Source organism: Ischnura elegans, chromosome 4, assembly GCF_921293095.1.
Source record: "Ischnura elegans chromosome 4, ioIscEleg1.1, whole genome shotgun sequence".
Classification (NCBI taxonomy): domain Eukaryota; kingdom Metazoa; phylum Arthropoda; class Insecta; order Odonata; family Coenagrionidae; genus Ischnura; species Ischnura elegans.
Genome location: NC_060249.1, coordinates 11,499,139 through 11,518,083, shown reverse-complemented (window position 1 = coordinate 11,518,083; position 18,945 = coordinate 11,499,139). Strand labels below are relative to the sequence as shown.

Here is an 18,945-nt window from a genome sequence, read left to right as displayed (position 1 = left end):
CGATGGATGTGGTGGCGTATGTGGTTGCGCTCATTCCTGTACGATACAACTTGTTATACAGCAATCTCTGAAGCGCCAACGCAAAGGTTCGACTTACGTAAATTTCGACTTACGCATAGTCTGCCGGAACACATCTCTTACGTAACTCGGGGGATGCCTGTACTTATTTACAAAATAAAACCACAATGATGAAAAAATAGGTATGGGCAGAACATTTACACCTAAGGTATAGGACAGGAAGACCATTAGAAATGAAAAAATAATGAAAGAGGAAGCCTGGCTACGAAAAGCTTCTATCCCAATAACCTAATATGTATGCGATGACATCAACTTTCCCATGCTAGCAAGACTACCTTTGAAACCATTATTGGCGATGCATAACGTTCAGGCTGCATAAGTCAATTTATACGCGGTGGATGGCCCATTTCCAGGGTTCCCTTGTCTTCAAGAAATTTAACCGGCTTGGATAAAAAAATCTTAAAAATCGCAAGGCCAAATGCCAGAGGCCCCACAACTGAAAGCTTCAGAAAGCATCGGTAAGCCCAAGACTCTTTCAGCACTTTCGCTTTTCCTTGGACCCACCAAATACTACAACTGTAAAATGAAAGAACACACGAGAGGGGATTGGGTTGGTGCGGTGGCTAGAGTGTTGGCTTCCCACCCGGCGGGCTCGGGTTCAAATCCCGGCAGCAGCAGAGAATTTTCAGAGACTGCCCGATCCCTGCTTGAGTGTTGTGTGGAGGACATTGCAAGCGCAACACTCCGTCCGTCGGATGGGACGTTAAGCCGTGGTCCCCTTGGCACCTTTCGTTAAGAGCAGGCTAATGCCGACGCCGGGTTTCTCTCCACCATTCCTTCCCTACCCTTCCCTCATGGCGCAAATGACCTCAGCTGTCGGTCGCCTCCTCCAAATACCATACCAACACACGAGATGCTTACAGTAGTTACTCTTTCTTCTGGCACTCATCAATCGATAAGGATGGGGGCCCAATCTTGCTCCCTTTTCCGTTTAGCTTCCTCATTTTAACTAATTTTCGTATTTCAACTCTAGGACCATGTTCAGCGTCACTTTATACTCTTTTTTTTTTTTTACCCCGTCCATCAAAGAACTTTGGGTGCTTTGGTAAATAATACCAGATTTAGACAAGAGCAAAAGTACTCCTAGTATACTAGGTAATATCCATGCAGACATCAAGAAGCTGACATAGTGCATTAACCCTAAGGTGCTCGCACCTGCAAGTATAGCACCAGTGCACGCTTGCGGCACTTTTGCCGCACTTTTATATTTTTGATTTTCCCAAATATACATTCATTTTTGAGGGTGTTTTAACGTATTTGGGTAACATTTGATAAATAAAAGCACTTTAAATATTTTTTACATTCATTTATAAACAAAAATATCGCATAATTAAATGCAAATTTCTTGATAAATACTTAAGACTAATTTTTCTAAAGGAATTGCAGACGATAATCTATACACCATCAAGTCAAAAAACACACACAAAAAAAGGAAATGGATATGCCAAAATGTTAATGCAATCATTAAAATTATAAAAATAACAAACTTTATAAATAAAATTAATTTTTTCATCCTTATTGACCATCACTGTCTCTGTAATGACATTCATGACATTTTTTGATGCCAGAGGAATAAAAAGCGTGAATAACTTATTTTTCGGTCACAAGTTAAGTGTAAATAACGCATTATTACACCAATGTAATTCATATTTGAGTATGAAGATGAAATTTTTAAATTATGACTTGTAGTTTGAGGTTGAGATAAATTTTACAAATAATAATAATAACAAAATAATGCAAATGCTCACAAAAAATATAATAAATACGAAACATCATATTAACATATTATTGAATAAAGAATTATGCCTCCAAGTTTCCACAATAGCGACAGATTATCAGAAGTTCCTTGGTATCGTGTGAACGCCATCTAGTGGCAAATCACACGAAGTTGTCGTCGTTCTCACTTTGTAAGATTCTAACGCAATAGTTGGTCGTCACATTGACGCAAGCATATGTTATTGGTAGAGGGAAAAGTACAGAAATAGAATACCAAAGTGTACCACCAGTGATCCATGCGCAATAAACACGCTATTTCGAATTTTGAAAAATGCGGCAAAATCCCCGCTTAGCGTGCACCTAAGGGTTAAATTGTGCCCTAAATAAAGCAGGATCCCTAACTATGACTTTCCAGATTTTTTAATTAATTGTGTCGCAAAGCATAAATGATAAATATCTAATGTCAACCATGGTCTCGATGATTCACAGGATGTAGAAATAATATTTGAGCACCAAAAGATACATTTTGTATGTTATTTAACCTGGATCCGCCCAATGTAACATAAATGTCACACCCTGTATCGCTCTACTGAAATGGCTCTTGCATCGTTCGGGTACGGTATATAGTTGTGTATAATACCTTATAAGAAAGAGGAAGCTAAGTGCTTCAATTCAAGGTAAGAATTGTCAAGCGAGAGTGAAGACCTATCCTTTGAGTACCCCTGGTACTTATGCACCTTCCCTAGACACTAAAAATGGACGTTCGCTTTGTGTAAATATTTAATTTTTTCGTTAACTATATGCGCTACAGCGACAATTTTTGGTATGTATCAACATAATGATACAAAATTATTAATAATACATTAATATGTTTGGTATTGCTTTCCATTTCTGTAATATACTCTGATAAATGTTACTGTGACATAAATGTCACATTGGGCGGATCCCTATGCAAATATTCCAAGTTTCGAATTTATGCTCTAGTTAGAATTTATTCCATTTTCAACGTTTTTTCCTTCGTATTCCCGCCAAAAGATTTATTATTTATCAATTAGTCGATAAATTTGCATTTATTAACTTTTATTCCGGTAATTACTTTTGAATTAAATTTTTTAATATTAGGGATATTTATAGCTCAGAGATATTACACTGTGTGAAGCCAAATAGCTTCCGGAAAACGAAGACTTTGACGAAGTGCAATATACCTTGAGCTACCAGAAGCAGCCATTGTCACTGATGAGGACATTGCAGATGACCAGGCTGGTGGACTTGTGGAAAATTTAACGGGAAGACAACTTCGGGCAAGAGTGGAGCTTGTTTTGCAGCTTGATAATGATAGTACTAATGAATTTCAAGAGAAGTCCTGAAGTATTTCGGTACCAGTTAGATGAAAGGAAAAGGATTCGAAGTCAACGAAGCTTACATCACTTCTCCAATAGAAAAAAGTAAAAAGAGAAGCTGCCAATTTGCGACAAGAAGGTCATTTTGTAAGAAATAGGTTATTCCCCGAAACAGATCTTCCTGAATAGAGGGAAAAATTAGGTGTAGAAATTTTTTAAATAGTTTTTTCGGATTACATTCTTTTTTCTCATGGCAGAATTAGATAATTATTCTACTTCTATTGTTTTTTCATCTTCTAGCATCAGTAAAGAGGAGATGAAAATTTTCATTGGGATTTTACTGTTATGAGGTTGTAACTGGTTCCCATCCAAGCGATGCTCCTGGGAAGATTCTGGGGGTGCTCACAACTCAATGGTTACCGTAGCCTAGCGAAGGAATAGGTTCTTTGTGATGAGTAGATACCTTCACTGTGCAGACAATACGATGCCCGACATAATAGACAAATTGTGGGAGCTTCGCCGTAGATCACTAAATTGAAAGAACGTTTCAGAGGGATTTTTCCCACTGAAAAAACTCTCTTTTGGCAGGAGTATGATTGTGGAGTATTTTGGTAGCCATCCTTGCATGTAATTCATTCGGCGGAGGACAATCAGTTTTGGTGGTAATGGTGGAATATTTTCCTTGACTTTTAAATGTAGCTGTTCACAATCTGTTCACGAGCGAAATCTGGTCATTGCATGTCACAATTAGAGATCAGGCGTGTAATAATGCAAACATTACTGACCATACATCGATGCAAAGGCAAGTATAGCCGCCGTACTACTTCATTTTCAACAGAGGCAGACAGTGAAATACGTTGCGATGCTAATGATCAATTAGTCTCAAAAGATTGCGTCCCCGTGCTGGAGAACATTGCGCTTCGGTCAAATGCACTGCATGCGGTGCATGAAATATGGACAAATATCGCTTTACTACTTACCACTCAAAATGGTACGTGTACGCCGGCATTGAACTCTAAAGCAATCTTTAGTTTATATGAAACAAATTGATTCAAATTTAATTCAATTTTATAAGGTATTACACCCTTATATGTTGTGAGAATATTTTTCAAATATGTATATTTATTCTATGTATTTTCCAAAATTGGGAAATGCATTTTCAACTATTTTACTAATTAGCCATATAAAAATGTTATTTAAATGTACCTTCAACAAATCCATTGATTGTGTCAATTCAAGGTTCTGTAAATTCGTAACACTACTGCCGAAAACTTTAATTTATACATAAATTTAAAATAATTTTTCTTGATGTGTATTTGACAAGTTTATAATATAAACATTATAAATTTAAATATACCCCAAACTTGTGAAATAGCATTGAAAAAATCCAAAACACTTCTACATCTTAAAAAATCACAATTTACATCGAAAAATTTATGAATCGCGGTTAATGGAATTCTGAAAATTACTGCTAAATTTTTAAACAATTTACTTTAAATTTAAACAAAAGCTTGAAAATAGTGTACGTAAATAATAATATGTTTGTCTAGTGTTTTTTTATCATTTAAATGAACAGTGCAGCTCAAATGCGAAAAATATTTGCTTTTTCTGGGGAAATATTACCTTGCACCAAAAGACAACAGATCCGCCCAATGTGACATTTATGTCACAGCCTGTATCTCGGAAACTACACAACCGATCAACGAAATATTTTCAGAATGTAGTAAAAATGAGACCCTTACCATTCCCCTAGAATATGAATTATTAATCTCAAAAAAAATATTTTGGGCGGATCCAGGTTAAGAAGGCCTAATAGATGTTTTTTTAATATTGAAATATGATGAGATGGTAAGATAAGATTGCCCGTTTTTGTAGCAAAGCTAACATTATCATCAAGACTCATTGAAAAACCTACGAAGCAGAAGCAGTGAAATCCACTCCTCAGCATGAGATTGGCTGAGAGAGTATTAATAATCTTTCAAATCCTCAACTCAATAGGTGATATTTCTATCAAACATTGAGCGCCGAATCCCAGTTAGGTAAGGTAATTTGAAACATAGCTTAATAAATATCATCAAACGCTGATTCTTAGAAGTCCAAGCTCTTAATACATGATGTAAATCCAGAGTATATATGTAATAAAGAATAAATATGTACATACCTTCCAGTATTTGCCGTTTTTGCCTCCTCAATACAAACCACACGATGATTATCGCATGGAATAAAATTACTGCAATAAAAATGGCAATCCACATGATAGTGTTATTAGTAACTGCCACAACTGGAACATTGATTGAGAGAGTTCCTGAGAAGTAGAAAAAAATACTGATAAGAAGCAAGCAAACTTGGCAACATTTGAATAATACAGATTTATAGTATTGATAACTGAACTACGAAATATTCTGGGAGAGAAAAAAAGTAATGAACATTAAGTATCAGACTCAATTAATGGACATATTTTAAATCTATATTTGATTTTACAAATCAGGATATGAGTGCACATAGATGCCCAATGACGAATGGTTTGAAAATACAAGTTAATAATAGCAGCATATAATTCATAGATGGGTCTTCTATGCTTTAGCAAATACCCTGATAAGGGTAAGTTTCTGGTAGGACTAACATTGGTTTAATGGTATTTAGTGTAAATCAGCATGTTTCTACATAAGCTGTGACTCTTCCATAAAGTCCATGACAACTGATGTCCAGGTCCTTATTTACACTGATGATGAATGAATGTTTTTTTGGTTAAGTCAAATCAAGTTGCTCAACTATAACTTTGACATTCCATTAATTCTTGTTTCAATAACTTGCAATTTTGATACAAGGAAGTCAGCTAAATTTTAACTGGTAGCAGAAAACATATTTTTACATCTTGTTTCATACCTGATGATACCTTTAAAGTGACACCTCTAAAATTAAACATTAAGATATTATTAACAACCCAAACCCCTACACACTTCGAAGCAAATGGTTTAGTTTAAAATTGATTGGTACTGCTTTATGTTGCAAAGTGTAAAAGTTCCAAGTGCATACTTAGGAAATTTAAATTGAATTTCATAAGCATGGCAAAATCATTAGTTGATCTCCATTTTTTCGGGTTGCTGAAGACAAGAATTTTGCAACCTCATGGCGTCTTCAGGGCAAATGTGAAGGTCACCTTCAACCCTTAGAAAGTATATAATCAAAAGATTCAAGTATGATGGAGTGGAATTTTTCCATATTGAAAGGAATAGATACTTGCAATTTTCCATCATTTAAAGTTTATAATAGTGGAAAATTGCAAGAATTTATTTCAATCGGAAGAAAGTAGTTGAAGAAGGGAGACATTGGGAGGACACTGGCAAAACTGTTGCTTACTGCAAAGCTGTGCAACCCGAAAACCCGAGAGGGAAGAGAAAAGAGCAATGTGTTTTTCACCAGCCCACACTTGCAACCAGTTCATGATTTTTAACATACCATGGTGCCATACGTCACAAAGGACACTTCACTTGACAACTGCATAATCATTGTTTAGAAACTTTCTTCGTTCCTTTGCTTTGACTATTTATCACTGGCTTTTTTTTATCTCCTTCACTAGGCAGAAAGACATTGATACCCAGCACTTTATAAATAAATAATGACAAACATTAAAACCTAGACATCCGCCCAGCGTTGCTCGGCAAGGATAGTAGGTATCTAGAGAGGGGAAACGTTAGAACTTGGAACTGATGGTCATATTGACCTCTCCATGGGAAAATATGAAAGACCAAAACAGGAAACACGAATTGTCGGAATGCATGGTCAAAAGGAAAGCAAGGTTTTTCGTGGGCCATTCACCTGTGAATGAATATGCAATAAAAGGCAGTATTGAAACCGGAAGTCACAAAATCAGTCTTCACCTCACAGACAGTGCTCACGAAGATATACAAACATGGCAGATTGAATGGGGATGTTATTGGAGGGTGGGTGAGTAAGCAGAGGGTGGGGAATGGGCACTAGGCGGCACTGAGCACACTTGTAGGGTTCGGTAAAGAGAAAACAAAGCAAAGGATGCCTCAGAGGCAACCGAAAGTAGTATTACGGGTCCAAGAGCATGAGATACACCAAAGTACTAACTTTGGTCGCAATCCATGCAGCCATATGGAAACGTATTGCAGACATACAAACAGACATCCTCTTATATTTATGTACGTAGATGCTATTGGTATTTAACCTTGAATGATCTATGCATCTACATTATTGGCACTGCACAACATACAACATTATCATTCTGTTTTCATCTGAGCCACTGATTAATGTTTACACAGGTTTGGGTTGCTCACGACATTTTCTTCAGTTTTACAAGAGTGAGTAAAAAATATATACATATCTGGCTTACTAACCAATATTAAAATTTTACGTTATTGGAACAAAAATAATGGTACTACGAAGTACTAAAAGTCTGGGATTTTATGGAAAAAATTGAGACTATATTACAAAAAAATAGAGCACAGATAATTTTAAATAGAACAGGTTACACTGAATAAGCTTGCCTGGATTGCTCTTATTTTCACGTTTTAATACATAGCATGCATCTGTTTCAATGATTCCATTATACCATATGCATAGGGTAGAAGAGGATCAGTGAATATGTACATGACAAAAGATATGTTCACCGAAACACACACATGGAAATATCACTAACAAGGGGAGACCACGAAACTTGCTCCGCCTTTTTCAATGCCGTATTTTTTATGGCCTTCGGAATGGTGAACACATCCCTGAACTAGTAGTGGTTCCGTTGAATGGGCCTTAGTTTGGCTGTAATAAATTAATTTTCATGCGGTACTTTTCACAAGCCGCGTATAGTTCCATGATATTGCCTCACCCAGCAGACGGGGACGGGAGTAGTGGTAGTGTATAAGGCTACCACCCAGGGGGCTAGGGTTCGGGGCTCCGTGATGGCTGTATATTTTGTTGTCTTCATTGTGATCATACGGCGTCAACTTTTTCATTAATTTTAATTGCAACAAGCATAGACATGAGACTATTTTTTTATCATCATAATGGCGTTTAGGTATTTAAGCAGTGTCATTTCCAGCGTGGAGAAGTGAAGGCTCCACTTTCTACTCTCCTCAGAAACATACCGAAAGATTAGCGGGGGGCTAAAACAGTGGCTTTTTTTTTCGAAGAAATGACATTTGTTGGTGGGCATCTTGTTATTATATTGGAAGGGCTATGGAAGATTTTGGGAAGCGGCGAGCACAAGACACATTTGGTGTAATTGTTGCTTTTAACCCACTAGCGACTTGCCTGTTGACTGTTATTTCTACACAACCGGGCGAATGGCGTACTTTGCCCATGTTATGTGCATATATGATAGCTGCTTGTGCAAATTATGCATATTAACCCTTTCGAGATGGCGGAGTTTTCGTCTTAGCATGACTGCTGTACTGAGCCCCAAGAGACTCTTCTTTCCCGTGGTACAGAGCATTTTTGGAGGACATTCATTCGGAGGACAGGAGGGTCTCACGGACAATCACACACTTACAGTTCCAACCTTTTTCGACCCCTCCTAGCGAGGACTCCGCATTATCGCAAACTCCAAGGGTAGTTGTGCTCCCTCCTTTCCGGGTTTAAGGCAATACCTGTGGCATTGGTTCTCCGTCAACTTATGGATTGCTTATATGTATTTGGCACATGGATAATTGTTTCTTCCACGTAAATTGCAGACTATGAATTGAATTCCCCATTTTTTTCTGAGCATTGTCAAATTTTAAACGAAGTTCTAAGGTCAATATTAACACATTTAATGCAGTAACAATTTCCATGTTGATGTTTATATAGAACTCGAGATATTAGTTAATATATATCGTAGTATTTTGTTATAAATTTGTAAACGCTGCTCAAAAGACAAAGAATTCAATTCTTAGTTAATATTTATTGAGAAATGAAAAAATATTTTTTTCAAAAACTGACTGGATAAACAATTGTACGTCCGCTGTGCCTTACCGCTAAGAGGGGTAATAAAAGACGAGGGGTCAGGGCACCTGCTTCCAGATTCCGAGGGTAAAACATAAACCCCATAGCATTGGGTCCCGAGACAAAGATGACATAAATCCGCGACCGTCATAAAAGGGGGAGAGCTAGAAAACGTATACATATATACGACTTTCGTTCTCTTGGTCAGGAAAATCTCAGACAGAAATATGTATATGGCTTGTCTCCCGGGTCAGTCCACACGTATATTTACCGTATTTGTCTGAATATAGTCCCCCTTTTTTTCCAAAAATGCCCATGATAAAAGTAAAGGAGGGACTATATTCAGGGGGGACTATATTCAGGGGGGGACTATATTCGGAGAAATACAGTACGTCTTTAGTAGGGAAAAGGTTAAGTAACGCAGCTTCCTTGCATCAAAATTGCAAGCGGGCATCACTATCGGGTAGAGCATTTTGTGAAGCAATAGGGATTTTTTTCAACCTCTTATGATTGAGCTAAATTGTCATACAAGCCACAGCCAGCCAGGTATGGCTCTGAGATAGCAACAATGCATCCTCCGTACATACACTATACCAATTGCCCAGAGCTACTGAAAAAAATGAAGAGACAAGCTCACTTCTGGAATCGTTCCGATTAATGACAATGCCCGTCCCCTCAGTGCTGAAGCAGCCCCCACTGCTCCTTGAGCGATTTCAATGGGACATTTACTATCATTCACTGTGCAATTCCGACCTATACGGTGTGACTTTTACCTTTTCACTTGAATGAGAAAGTGGCAGGGAGGGAAGCATTTTCAACTGGACATTGAGCTTCAAGATATAGATAGACATATATAAATAAACCGTATCCATTATGCTTTTTCATTTAACTGAAATTGGTTGCTTCATTTGGAGGGTAAAACTTCTCAAATTCGGGTGCCTTGCTTCTTTTTACAGACACTATATACCTTGGATCAGAGAAAGAAATAGGCCCTCTAAAATGAATTCTTGCAATCCATTCAGCGATTTAACCAAGTTTCAACTTAAGCCATGCTGAAACATAATTCCATTAAAATCTCTAATGACTATGTACACAGTAACATACAAAATTAGAGATAAAAATTTCTAGTACGTCATTTTTTAAGGCATATAGCTATTTCTTCTTCATCATAAACATAGACACAATCAGCATTTACCATTGATGATTGTTCTCCATTTGCAGTGGGATGATTCCACCCATAGAGATCCTGGTGTACACCGGTCGTCCCCAGCGACAACCTGAAAAATGGTAAATCAGATGTAAATTGAGAAAATGCAATTAAAAATGAAATAAATACTACATAAATGCATATTCAGGTCTTACATCGACAGTATAATTTCCAGCTGGCACATTCTCAGCAGTGAAATACAAGCGTTTTGTGTTCTGAAATTTAGAGAAGATATCACTTTGGTGTAACAGCATGCAAATGTTTTTTTGAGGGTGGCAACAACTAACTCATAGTAACACACTTACATTATGATGGCAAGTCCCATTTTGTGTCTCAACTGCGATAAGTGGATTTCTTTCTGTACCTTTATTGCACTGTTTGTAAGGAAAGGAATCATTATATTAAATATTTTGTAGCAAGAGACCTGAGCTACTGGCTTTAAGCATGTATAAAATTACTACAGTAGTATCCAGATTTGAAAATTTTAAATACTAAATGACAACCAGCCATTTTTACATCAATTAACTCAAAAACATTCCCAAGCAGAATTTTAGGGTGGATGATTATCAACAGTAATAATTACACATTATGTACAGGGTTTCTACTAACAAAAAAAAAAACGGGGCAGTCGTGGGACTGGCCGACAGAAGTGAAAACTGAAATAATTATAATCCATATATTTTTTATATAGATTTAATATTATTAAAGAACTAATTTCTCCAGTAATACTCATTTTTCAACAAAAATTGAAATTATTTTTTTCAGCAAACTTTATTATTAAATATATATTAAAAATACGATGTAAATGAATAGAAAGTAACATCATTTATACATATATTAAAATATAATATGCTTTAATTTAACATGCTTCAAACCTATAATTGTTCACTATGCACATAAAAGAAACTGTCTTAAATTGTACTGACCTGTATTTTTATAGCGTGTACACTAGGGTGTTGCTTATTTTTTATTTTTTCTCGGATTTTTGATTTCTACCTCTTAAATTATGCTATGGGGTGCAGAATGGATATCCTAAAAATTTCAGCTCAATTGTTAAACATTTAGAGGTCGCTCAAAGAGCATAAATGCAATAACATTAAATTTTCCCGATTTTTTGAAGTAACATCATTTTCAGGGGTAACGCACGATTTTGCAGTCTCTTAGGACCAAAATTCGCTCCATTTTAACGTCCACTCAACAGTTTTCCAGGAATACAATACTTTTCCACGAGCTACAGCAGCGCGTCACACCCCTGGCAGCAAGCTGATCGCTCGCAGGCCGCATTCACAGTCAGCGACCGTCATTGCCTTACGCCCCTCGCACCTTCCCTAGTGAAAGACGGCTTAAGAAAGGAGGAGTCGAATGCTATGTTGGCGTTTCACATACCGAGTGTTTGCTGTAGTATACCCTTTAAATAACTACATCACTGTTCTTCAAACCTAAATAATGATAAAAAAAAGAACTTTTCATGTTAAGAATCCAAAAAAAATATGATAGACTAAGAACCTAAGATATGAAGGTAGTTAGTTAACTCTATTTATGCTTGTCGAATCAATTGAAAATGCTTTATTATGTTTGCTAATCTCTACTCTTCAACATAGTCGTGAGCAATATCAGCAGTGGCCCGGCCACCGGCAGTTCCGGTGAGTTATGGAATCTTTAATGTTGTTTTTAATTCATCAATCGGCCATGAGATTTATAGAACCATTTAATGACGTATTATGCAAAATAATATCTACCTACTTGATTCAATGAATTAGTAAATATTTCCTTTAGTAGACAGTAACCCCTGTTACCACAACATAGTAGCAACAAGAACCGTTGCCGCTCCTCTCACGCTAATGCACAAGGCATCAAAGATCAGTGCAATTTGGGGTGTAATTAGGATTTTCCTATCCATCTATCTTCTCTTCCTCTCCACTCGACATGCTGACTTCTCATACTCCTCACTCTCTATTAAGTGCTAGATAAGGATCTCATTATTTGGCAAGCCAAAGGCGCGTTATAGCTGTCCCGGTAAACCAAGTCCACCCCAATCAGCCAGTTTACAATGCATTTCATATACAGTGAGTCCTCGTTTAACGTCTCTTACCGTTCCTGAAAAATGTGACGATAAACGAAATGACGTTAATCGAAGCATAATATCCCATAAGAAACAATGTAAAAAGTGAATATCGGGTCCTGGACCTCACAATTCCTACGTGAAAAAATTTTAGCGTATCATATCTGGGGCATTTTTTACGATGGGAATGCCAAGCTATGGCATAAATACGAGTTCCTGTCTTCATCGACGACAATATCAGCAGTGACGTAAATCCTTCTCCATTTTTGTATCTTCCCGCATTTGATTTTCGGCTTCGCTATGGTGGTCGCCCGGGCGAGCGTTGCCTGGGCATCATCATCGCTGAAACATCGTCGCAGTTACAGGAACCAAAATTATAGTGAACACGCCGAAAAAAGTGATGACAAAAACTCCCGAGTTCTACACAAAAAAAATTCCTTGAAATCAATTTTTAGGTTCCGAAAACCATTATGTCAAGTATAACCTTGCACACCTACCTAATAATTCATTTTGCAGACAATTTGCTAAAACCGTAATCGCAATTAACAATAAACACACCATTTTACACTTTGTTTAGACTGACTGTATTACCCCCCACAAAACGAACAACCTGCAACGCCCGCCACTTCACTTTTTTTTCTCGCGCGAAATTTAAAAGCCTTGACGTTATCGCGAAGAGTAGGTGCGATAAACGAATGACGGTCTCAAAATTTTAGTGACGTTATCGCGAAACGACGTTAAACGGGGTGACGTAGAACGAGGACTCACTGTAATGTGCATTTGCCTATGATGTGGGAGATGAGTTTTTTGGTGCTAGCAGAAACTTGAAATTAATAATTGTAAGGAAGTTTTTCAGAAAGAAAAATATTTTGAAAACTCTCTTAAGTGCTAACTTGGTCTCTTTTGAAGCAGGTATCCTGGTCGCCTCCGTATTTTCAAGAGCACTTTATCCACATCATTTTGAATAACTCCCAGAGCATTTACCGCGGCAATATCAAACAACCGATCCAATTTTTCATTCAATTCCATGCCATTCTTTAGCTGTTGCATAGGTCGCCGTCAAAAATAAATCTTGAATTATAACAGCTCACTGCACAGTGTCTCTATTTTATATCTTCCACGTATTTCTTGAATAATTTGAATTCTCGACATAATGGTCCGGAATGGAACCACGAACCTCATCGTTAGTCTCGTATTTGCACACACTCCCTGTTTCAGGGTTAAGTGGTGGTGATAGAACACCTGCAGCACTTCGCGAATGAAAGGCAGCTTATTTTTCGCGAAACAAGCGGCTATAGCTGCTGGGACGCCGATTAGGAATACTTCAATAGACCGCGATAAATGACATTGTTTTTATCAATAGCGTCTCGACTCCAAAATTTACTCCACACCATTCAAAATCCAACTGCGATGAGGTTAAAGGGGGTGTGAAACACGCAAACTCGGGTAAGAAAACATACACATAGTTGTCTCTAAACATCATTCTCCATGGTTCCATCTATTCTGCTTAATCTCCACGAAAGTCTCATGAATTTATAACAATGTAAAACAATACAGGGAACTCCTCCCTTCTTCCACAGACTCTTGTTAGGGAAGGCACGACGGGTGCGCATTACGCACTGCGTAAGGCAATGACGGTCGCTGACAGCAACTGCATTCAATTTCATTAACTCCTTCGTAGGCTTCGTAGTTTATGAAATTGAATGCAGTTGCGGTATGTCATACATCGGACAGACCGGGAGAGCTGTGAAGTGCCGCATTCAAGAACATAGAAGAGCGGTGAAAAATAAACACTTCCATCTGTCGGCTGTGGCTGAGCATACTCTGAGTGAACCTGGACACAACATCAACTGGGAAGAAACAAAAGCTATCGCCAGAGAATCCCGATATTTTCCGAGGATCATCCGAGAGGCGATTGAAATATCCAAACATCCTCAATTTCAATCGAGAGGATAGCTACGCACTTCACAGCACATGGAAGAGACTCTTTGCCCCATACCACTATGCTATTGGCCGCAAGGCGACCAATCAGGGAGAACCTACACCACTGGGCTGCCTATACAGCGGCGGCCAAAACACGGCATAATCACTTCGACCTGAAGACACCTGCTGGAATGCAGGAGAAACTGTTGTCACCAACGCAACCACGACGCGGTGAAACCTGGAAAATGCAGCCTACAGTACCAGCGCACCGCGGCAGCCTTCGCACCAACACCATGGTGGATACTTTTTATTACCTCCTCGAAAATTGTTCACAAAAAATTCCCTCAACATGACAGTGAATTTTTACCCATAAAATACCACATGTAGAAACTGCAGTGACCTTGAACATAAGTCTACTGCACAAACAGTTCCGGTAACTAGTTTCCAAATATGAGTTGTACGTGAATAACAATCTCAGCAGAAAATTATTGTAATGGGACATAATTGGAAGATGAGCTTCAATAGAGAGTATTTAATTTATGAGAAAATTTGCACCAAAAACTATTTTTTGATTTGCTTTAGGCGCAGCATGAGAATTCAACACACTGAACTAGTTTTCACTGAATGCGTCAAAAACTGATTTTTCCAGAGCATGCACCATATTCCATGAGTTTTTTTCAATTGGGCCAAAATTCCCGGAGTATTCCAAGTTTGCGGACACCCTGAGTACACTATTGGGCAGAATAAACAGGTTTGTTGAAGCCAATATGTATTCCCATAGACAAAAATACCTAATTTGCTTTCTGTTTACAAACTAGAAATTTTTTCGTAACTTAGGATTAAATCTCAATCTTTTTTATCGAGGTACACCATATGTCCATGTACCATGTACCTCATTCGTGAATGTCAATGTATAGCTCTATATGTCTACATAATGTCCTTATGTATGTCCCCTGCATGATGTAATACTGACTTAACTTTAAATAATTCTTTTGAAGAGTAACCAACTAACCTTAGCTCTATCTAAACTTTTCGCCAGTACAATTTTACAATATTACATAATTATAGCTATAAATATCTACAAGTCACCATACTTTTAAATCCACAGCATTACAGAATTTGAGGTTAGCAACTGTGGTCAAGGAAGTCAAGATGAATGAAAACTTCAACTTGAAAGGGTAACAAAACACTTTTGACAAGATTCCTGAGTAATCTAACATACGAGGGTTGTACCAAAAGTAAGGTTCCCAATGAGCTACAATGTTGAGCGAAGGTGCTAGGCTAAATCCCACAACATTGCCGTGCACCGTGGTTCCCCTGTTCTTGAGTCCGCCAGTCCGCGATTCACTGTGTCGCTCATCATTGGCTTAGCAACCGTCAACAATGCAAGTGATGATCCCCGTCCCCGCCTACTGTGAAGATCGAGCAGTAATCCTATTTTTCCTTGCAAGGAAGTTACCGCCATTGGAGATTTATCAGCAACTGACTGAACTTTATGGCGAAGAGTGCATGTCCTTTCAGCACGTCCGCAAATGTTGCAAAGCTTTTGCCGAGGGTCACACGGAAGTTCACAATGAAGAGCGGAGTGGAAGACCGCCGGTTTTGGATTGTCTAGAAGATCAACAGTGAGCTGCTAAAAGATCGGAGGGTCACTGTCCGTGAACTTGTTGAACGCATTCCTGAAGCTTCCCACGGCACAATTGAAAGAACTTTAACAGAAACGTTGGGTTATTGCAAGATGTGTGCTTGCTGGATCCCCCGTATGCTGACTGACGGACACATGCAACAACGCCTTGACTGTGCTTGCAAATTTCTTCAACAATTTTAGGGAGGGGAGGAGTTGTTGGTCTCTATCGTCACCGGAGATGAAGCGCGGGTATTTCATTATACCCCTGAAACAAAACTCGTAGGGGACAAACGCTTCAAGAGCGACAATGAAGTCCGAGCAGAGGTCACACACTTCCTCAATGGGTTGGCGGGAGACTTCTTCAACTTAGGGATAGAAAAGCTGGACCACTGTCTTTAAAAGTGTGTCGAAAAAAATGGAGACTACGTTGAAAAATAATCAAAAGTGTAAGCTTTTCAACGATGAGAAAATTAACATAAATAAACAAAGTTTTGTATTTGTAAAAAATATGGGAACCTTACTTTTGGTACAACCCTCGTATCAATTGCTGAAGAATTAGCCACATCAAAAAATACCACCAATAAAACCATTCCACCATTAAAAAATATTTATGACTTGAGGACTTAGTGTGTGATAAGGTAACAATGGATATCATTTAACTACATTATCATAGCATCAAATAATTTTATCACATTTTTAAAATGATGCATTCATCTTTTTTAAATCTATTCTTACCAATTCAAAAATATGCTTCTGGACTGAATTTTTGTATTCCACCGAAACAGTAATGTCCAAGTGCCTGAACATTAAGTGATTATCCAAGCTGATTTTCAACTCCTTTCTGAAATTTAAAGGAAGAAACAGTTTAACAGAGCAAAATAGTAATATGTTATTAAACTTCTGATGGAATCAACATGTAATTAACTCCTTGAGAAATACTTCGTTGAAATGTACACTTAATGCATAATTTTTTCCAAATAATACGCATTGAGAGCCCACTAAACTTCCCATTTTTTAACTGCTTTCAAATCCAAAACCTTTACATGAGCAAGGATTTGTCAAGACTAATATTGAAAAATGCAAGGCATCAGACCCAGTGGCCAACGTGTCAGCTATGAATTTTTTGGCCAAATCAGCCACAGTAAAATCACAATACAACATCAATACATCAGCCACAAGGAATTCTAAGAGTTACGGCACTTTCACACAACACTACATCAAGCACAAGTAGCGGACACTGGCTAGCATCAAAGGATTAGCATTAGCCAGGGAATTTGGCAGGGGGGACCATGAGCCCCAGGACCATTCACCCCACCAAGAGTACCCCCACCAGATATCTTCCAAATTTAACCTCCTCCAAACTTAATGTAACCCTAGTTTTTAGAGCACCTGAGACCACATGTATTTAAATGACTTATTACCTCTTAATATGGCATTTGTTGTTAATAATGTTGCATTTTTATTTCATTACCTATTTACAAAGATACATTAGATTACATATAAAGCAGAATTGGTACGCCATGCCGATCTAATACAGGCACCAGCAGGATAAATATTGGTCTTTTTTAAAGATGGTTTCCCTGGGACCATCTCCAAGATTGTGACAGTAACTTTTTGACATTATGCCTAAATGATGTAATTTTTTCATAACAAGTTCATAACAGGTTAGCCATTAAGGCATAAAATGAAAATTTTGTAATGGGACTTATTTACTATTTATCTGCTTTTTACAGTGTTCCATTTTTGCATAACTGAGTAAATCCACTGCTATCAAGGGAGCATTTAGCCTCCTTGAGCTTCAAACCTCAGGCAGAAATGGGTTAAGCCTAATTCCTGATGGAAATACATATTGTATTACAATATAATTGTTTGCTGGGACTGCGCAATGCATCATCAGCACAGCACAATGTTGATTTGTCAAATTCTTAATGAGGGGGGTGGGAATATGAACCTTCTGGTGTGGCCATCCCTCTACCACCTGAAAACCCCACTGCTATCATGCAGATCGGGTTGGTACACTGGCTAAACCTTGTCTTCCAACTCTATGGACCCAGATTTCAATCTTGGCAGTGTCAGAGAATTTTCAGACACTACCCAATCACTGCTTGTCTGTTGTGTGGAGGAAACTTCAAGTGCAGTACTCCATCTGTTGGATGGGACATAAAGCTTTGATCCCCACCGCAGCTGTCAACAAAAGCATGCTAATGCCACCACCAGTTTGCTCTCCACCCTTCCCTCAAGGTGCAAATGACCTTAGCTGTTGATCGCCTCTTCCAAATATCAACACCCATGGCTGCCATGATGGTAATGATAACTAAAGTGATAGCCATAATACCGGCTGAGAATTTTTATCATAACTGATTTTATGTCCTAAGTGGACATAGAACTAAGTCACTGCAATCTTTGAATATAATTAGCATCTACCTATCAATCACACCACATTTCAAAGGTTTGGCACAATATAAATTCCCTTATGTCCTATCAGCACCTAACCCTGTCAGGCCAAATTTCGGTTATAGCTGACAAGCATTTTTATACACAAAGACCCAGTGGTGCCGACTCCATGGGGTCTGAGGGGGCCCGAGCCCCCTTCAAAATTTATTATGGGTGTGAGGAAAAAATGTGTCAGGCTTTTCAATTTTCCCCGTAGTGTCCAGATATCAAGATTTGAGTTATCAGGGTTCTAATGCTGATCATAAGACTCTTCTAAAATGCTTAAAAAACTTAAAACTCACTCCTTATAAAATTTACCCGGGCAAGATCCCCAGTTTGGGCCCCCCCCAATATTTTTTCTAAGTCGGCATCCCTGCAAAGACCTATGTCATATCCAGTGTGAATTTTTCAACTCAAACGACCAAATGTCAGCCGCAGCCAAAACAGGGGATGGAAAGTGACTGTTGAGGAGGCAATGGTCAGAGGCATTCAAGCCCTGCCTAAGACCCAGCTTAATGAGATCTTAGTGCCACTTATCGGCAATAATACGTATTTAGGATCTTCCTCACAACAAGAAAAGGGTGAAGAGGTAGTGAAGCAGTAGAAATATCAAAGA

The 18,945-nt window shown here is 38.2% G+C and overlaps 1 protein-coding gene across 1 annotated transcript in view; it reads right to left on the bottom strand.

Annotated features, from left to right (window-relative positions):
- LOC124157063 overlaps nt 1-18,945 on the bottom strand; it is a 40,906-nt gene that overhangs the window by 11,617 nt on the left and 10,344 nt on the right. Inside the window, exons 5-9 of the mRNA XM_046531535.1 lie at nt 16,632-16,737; nt 10,590-10,658; nt 10,440-10,499; nt 10,273-10,354; nt 5,296-5,439 (exon numbers count right to left, since the gene is read on the bottom strand). Of these exons, the coding sequence (XP_046387491.1) occupies nt 5,296-5,439; nt 10,273-10,354; nt 10,440-10,499; nt 10,590-10,658; nt 16,632-16,737 (461 nt within the window). The remainder of the gene's footprint in view (nt 1-5,295; nt 5,440-10,272; nt 10,355-10,439; nt 10,500-10,589; nt 10,659-16,631; nt 16,738-18,945) is intronic.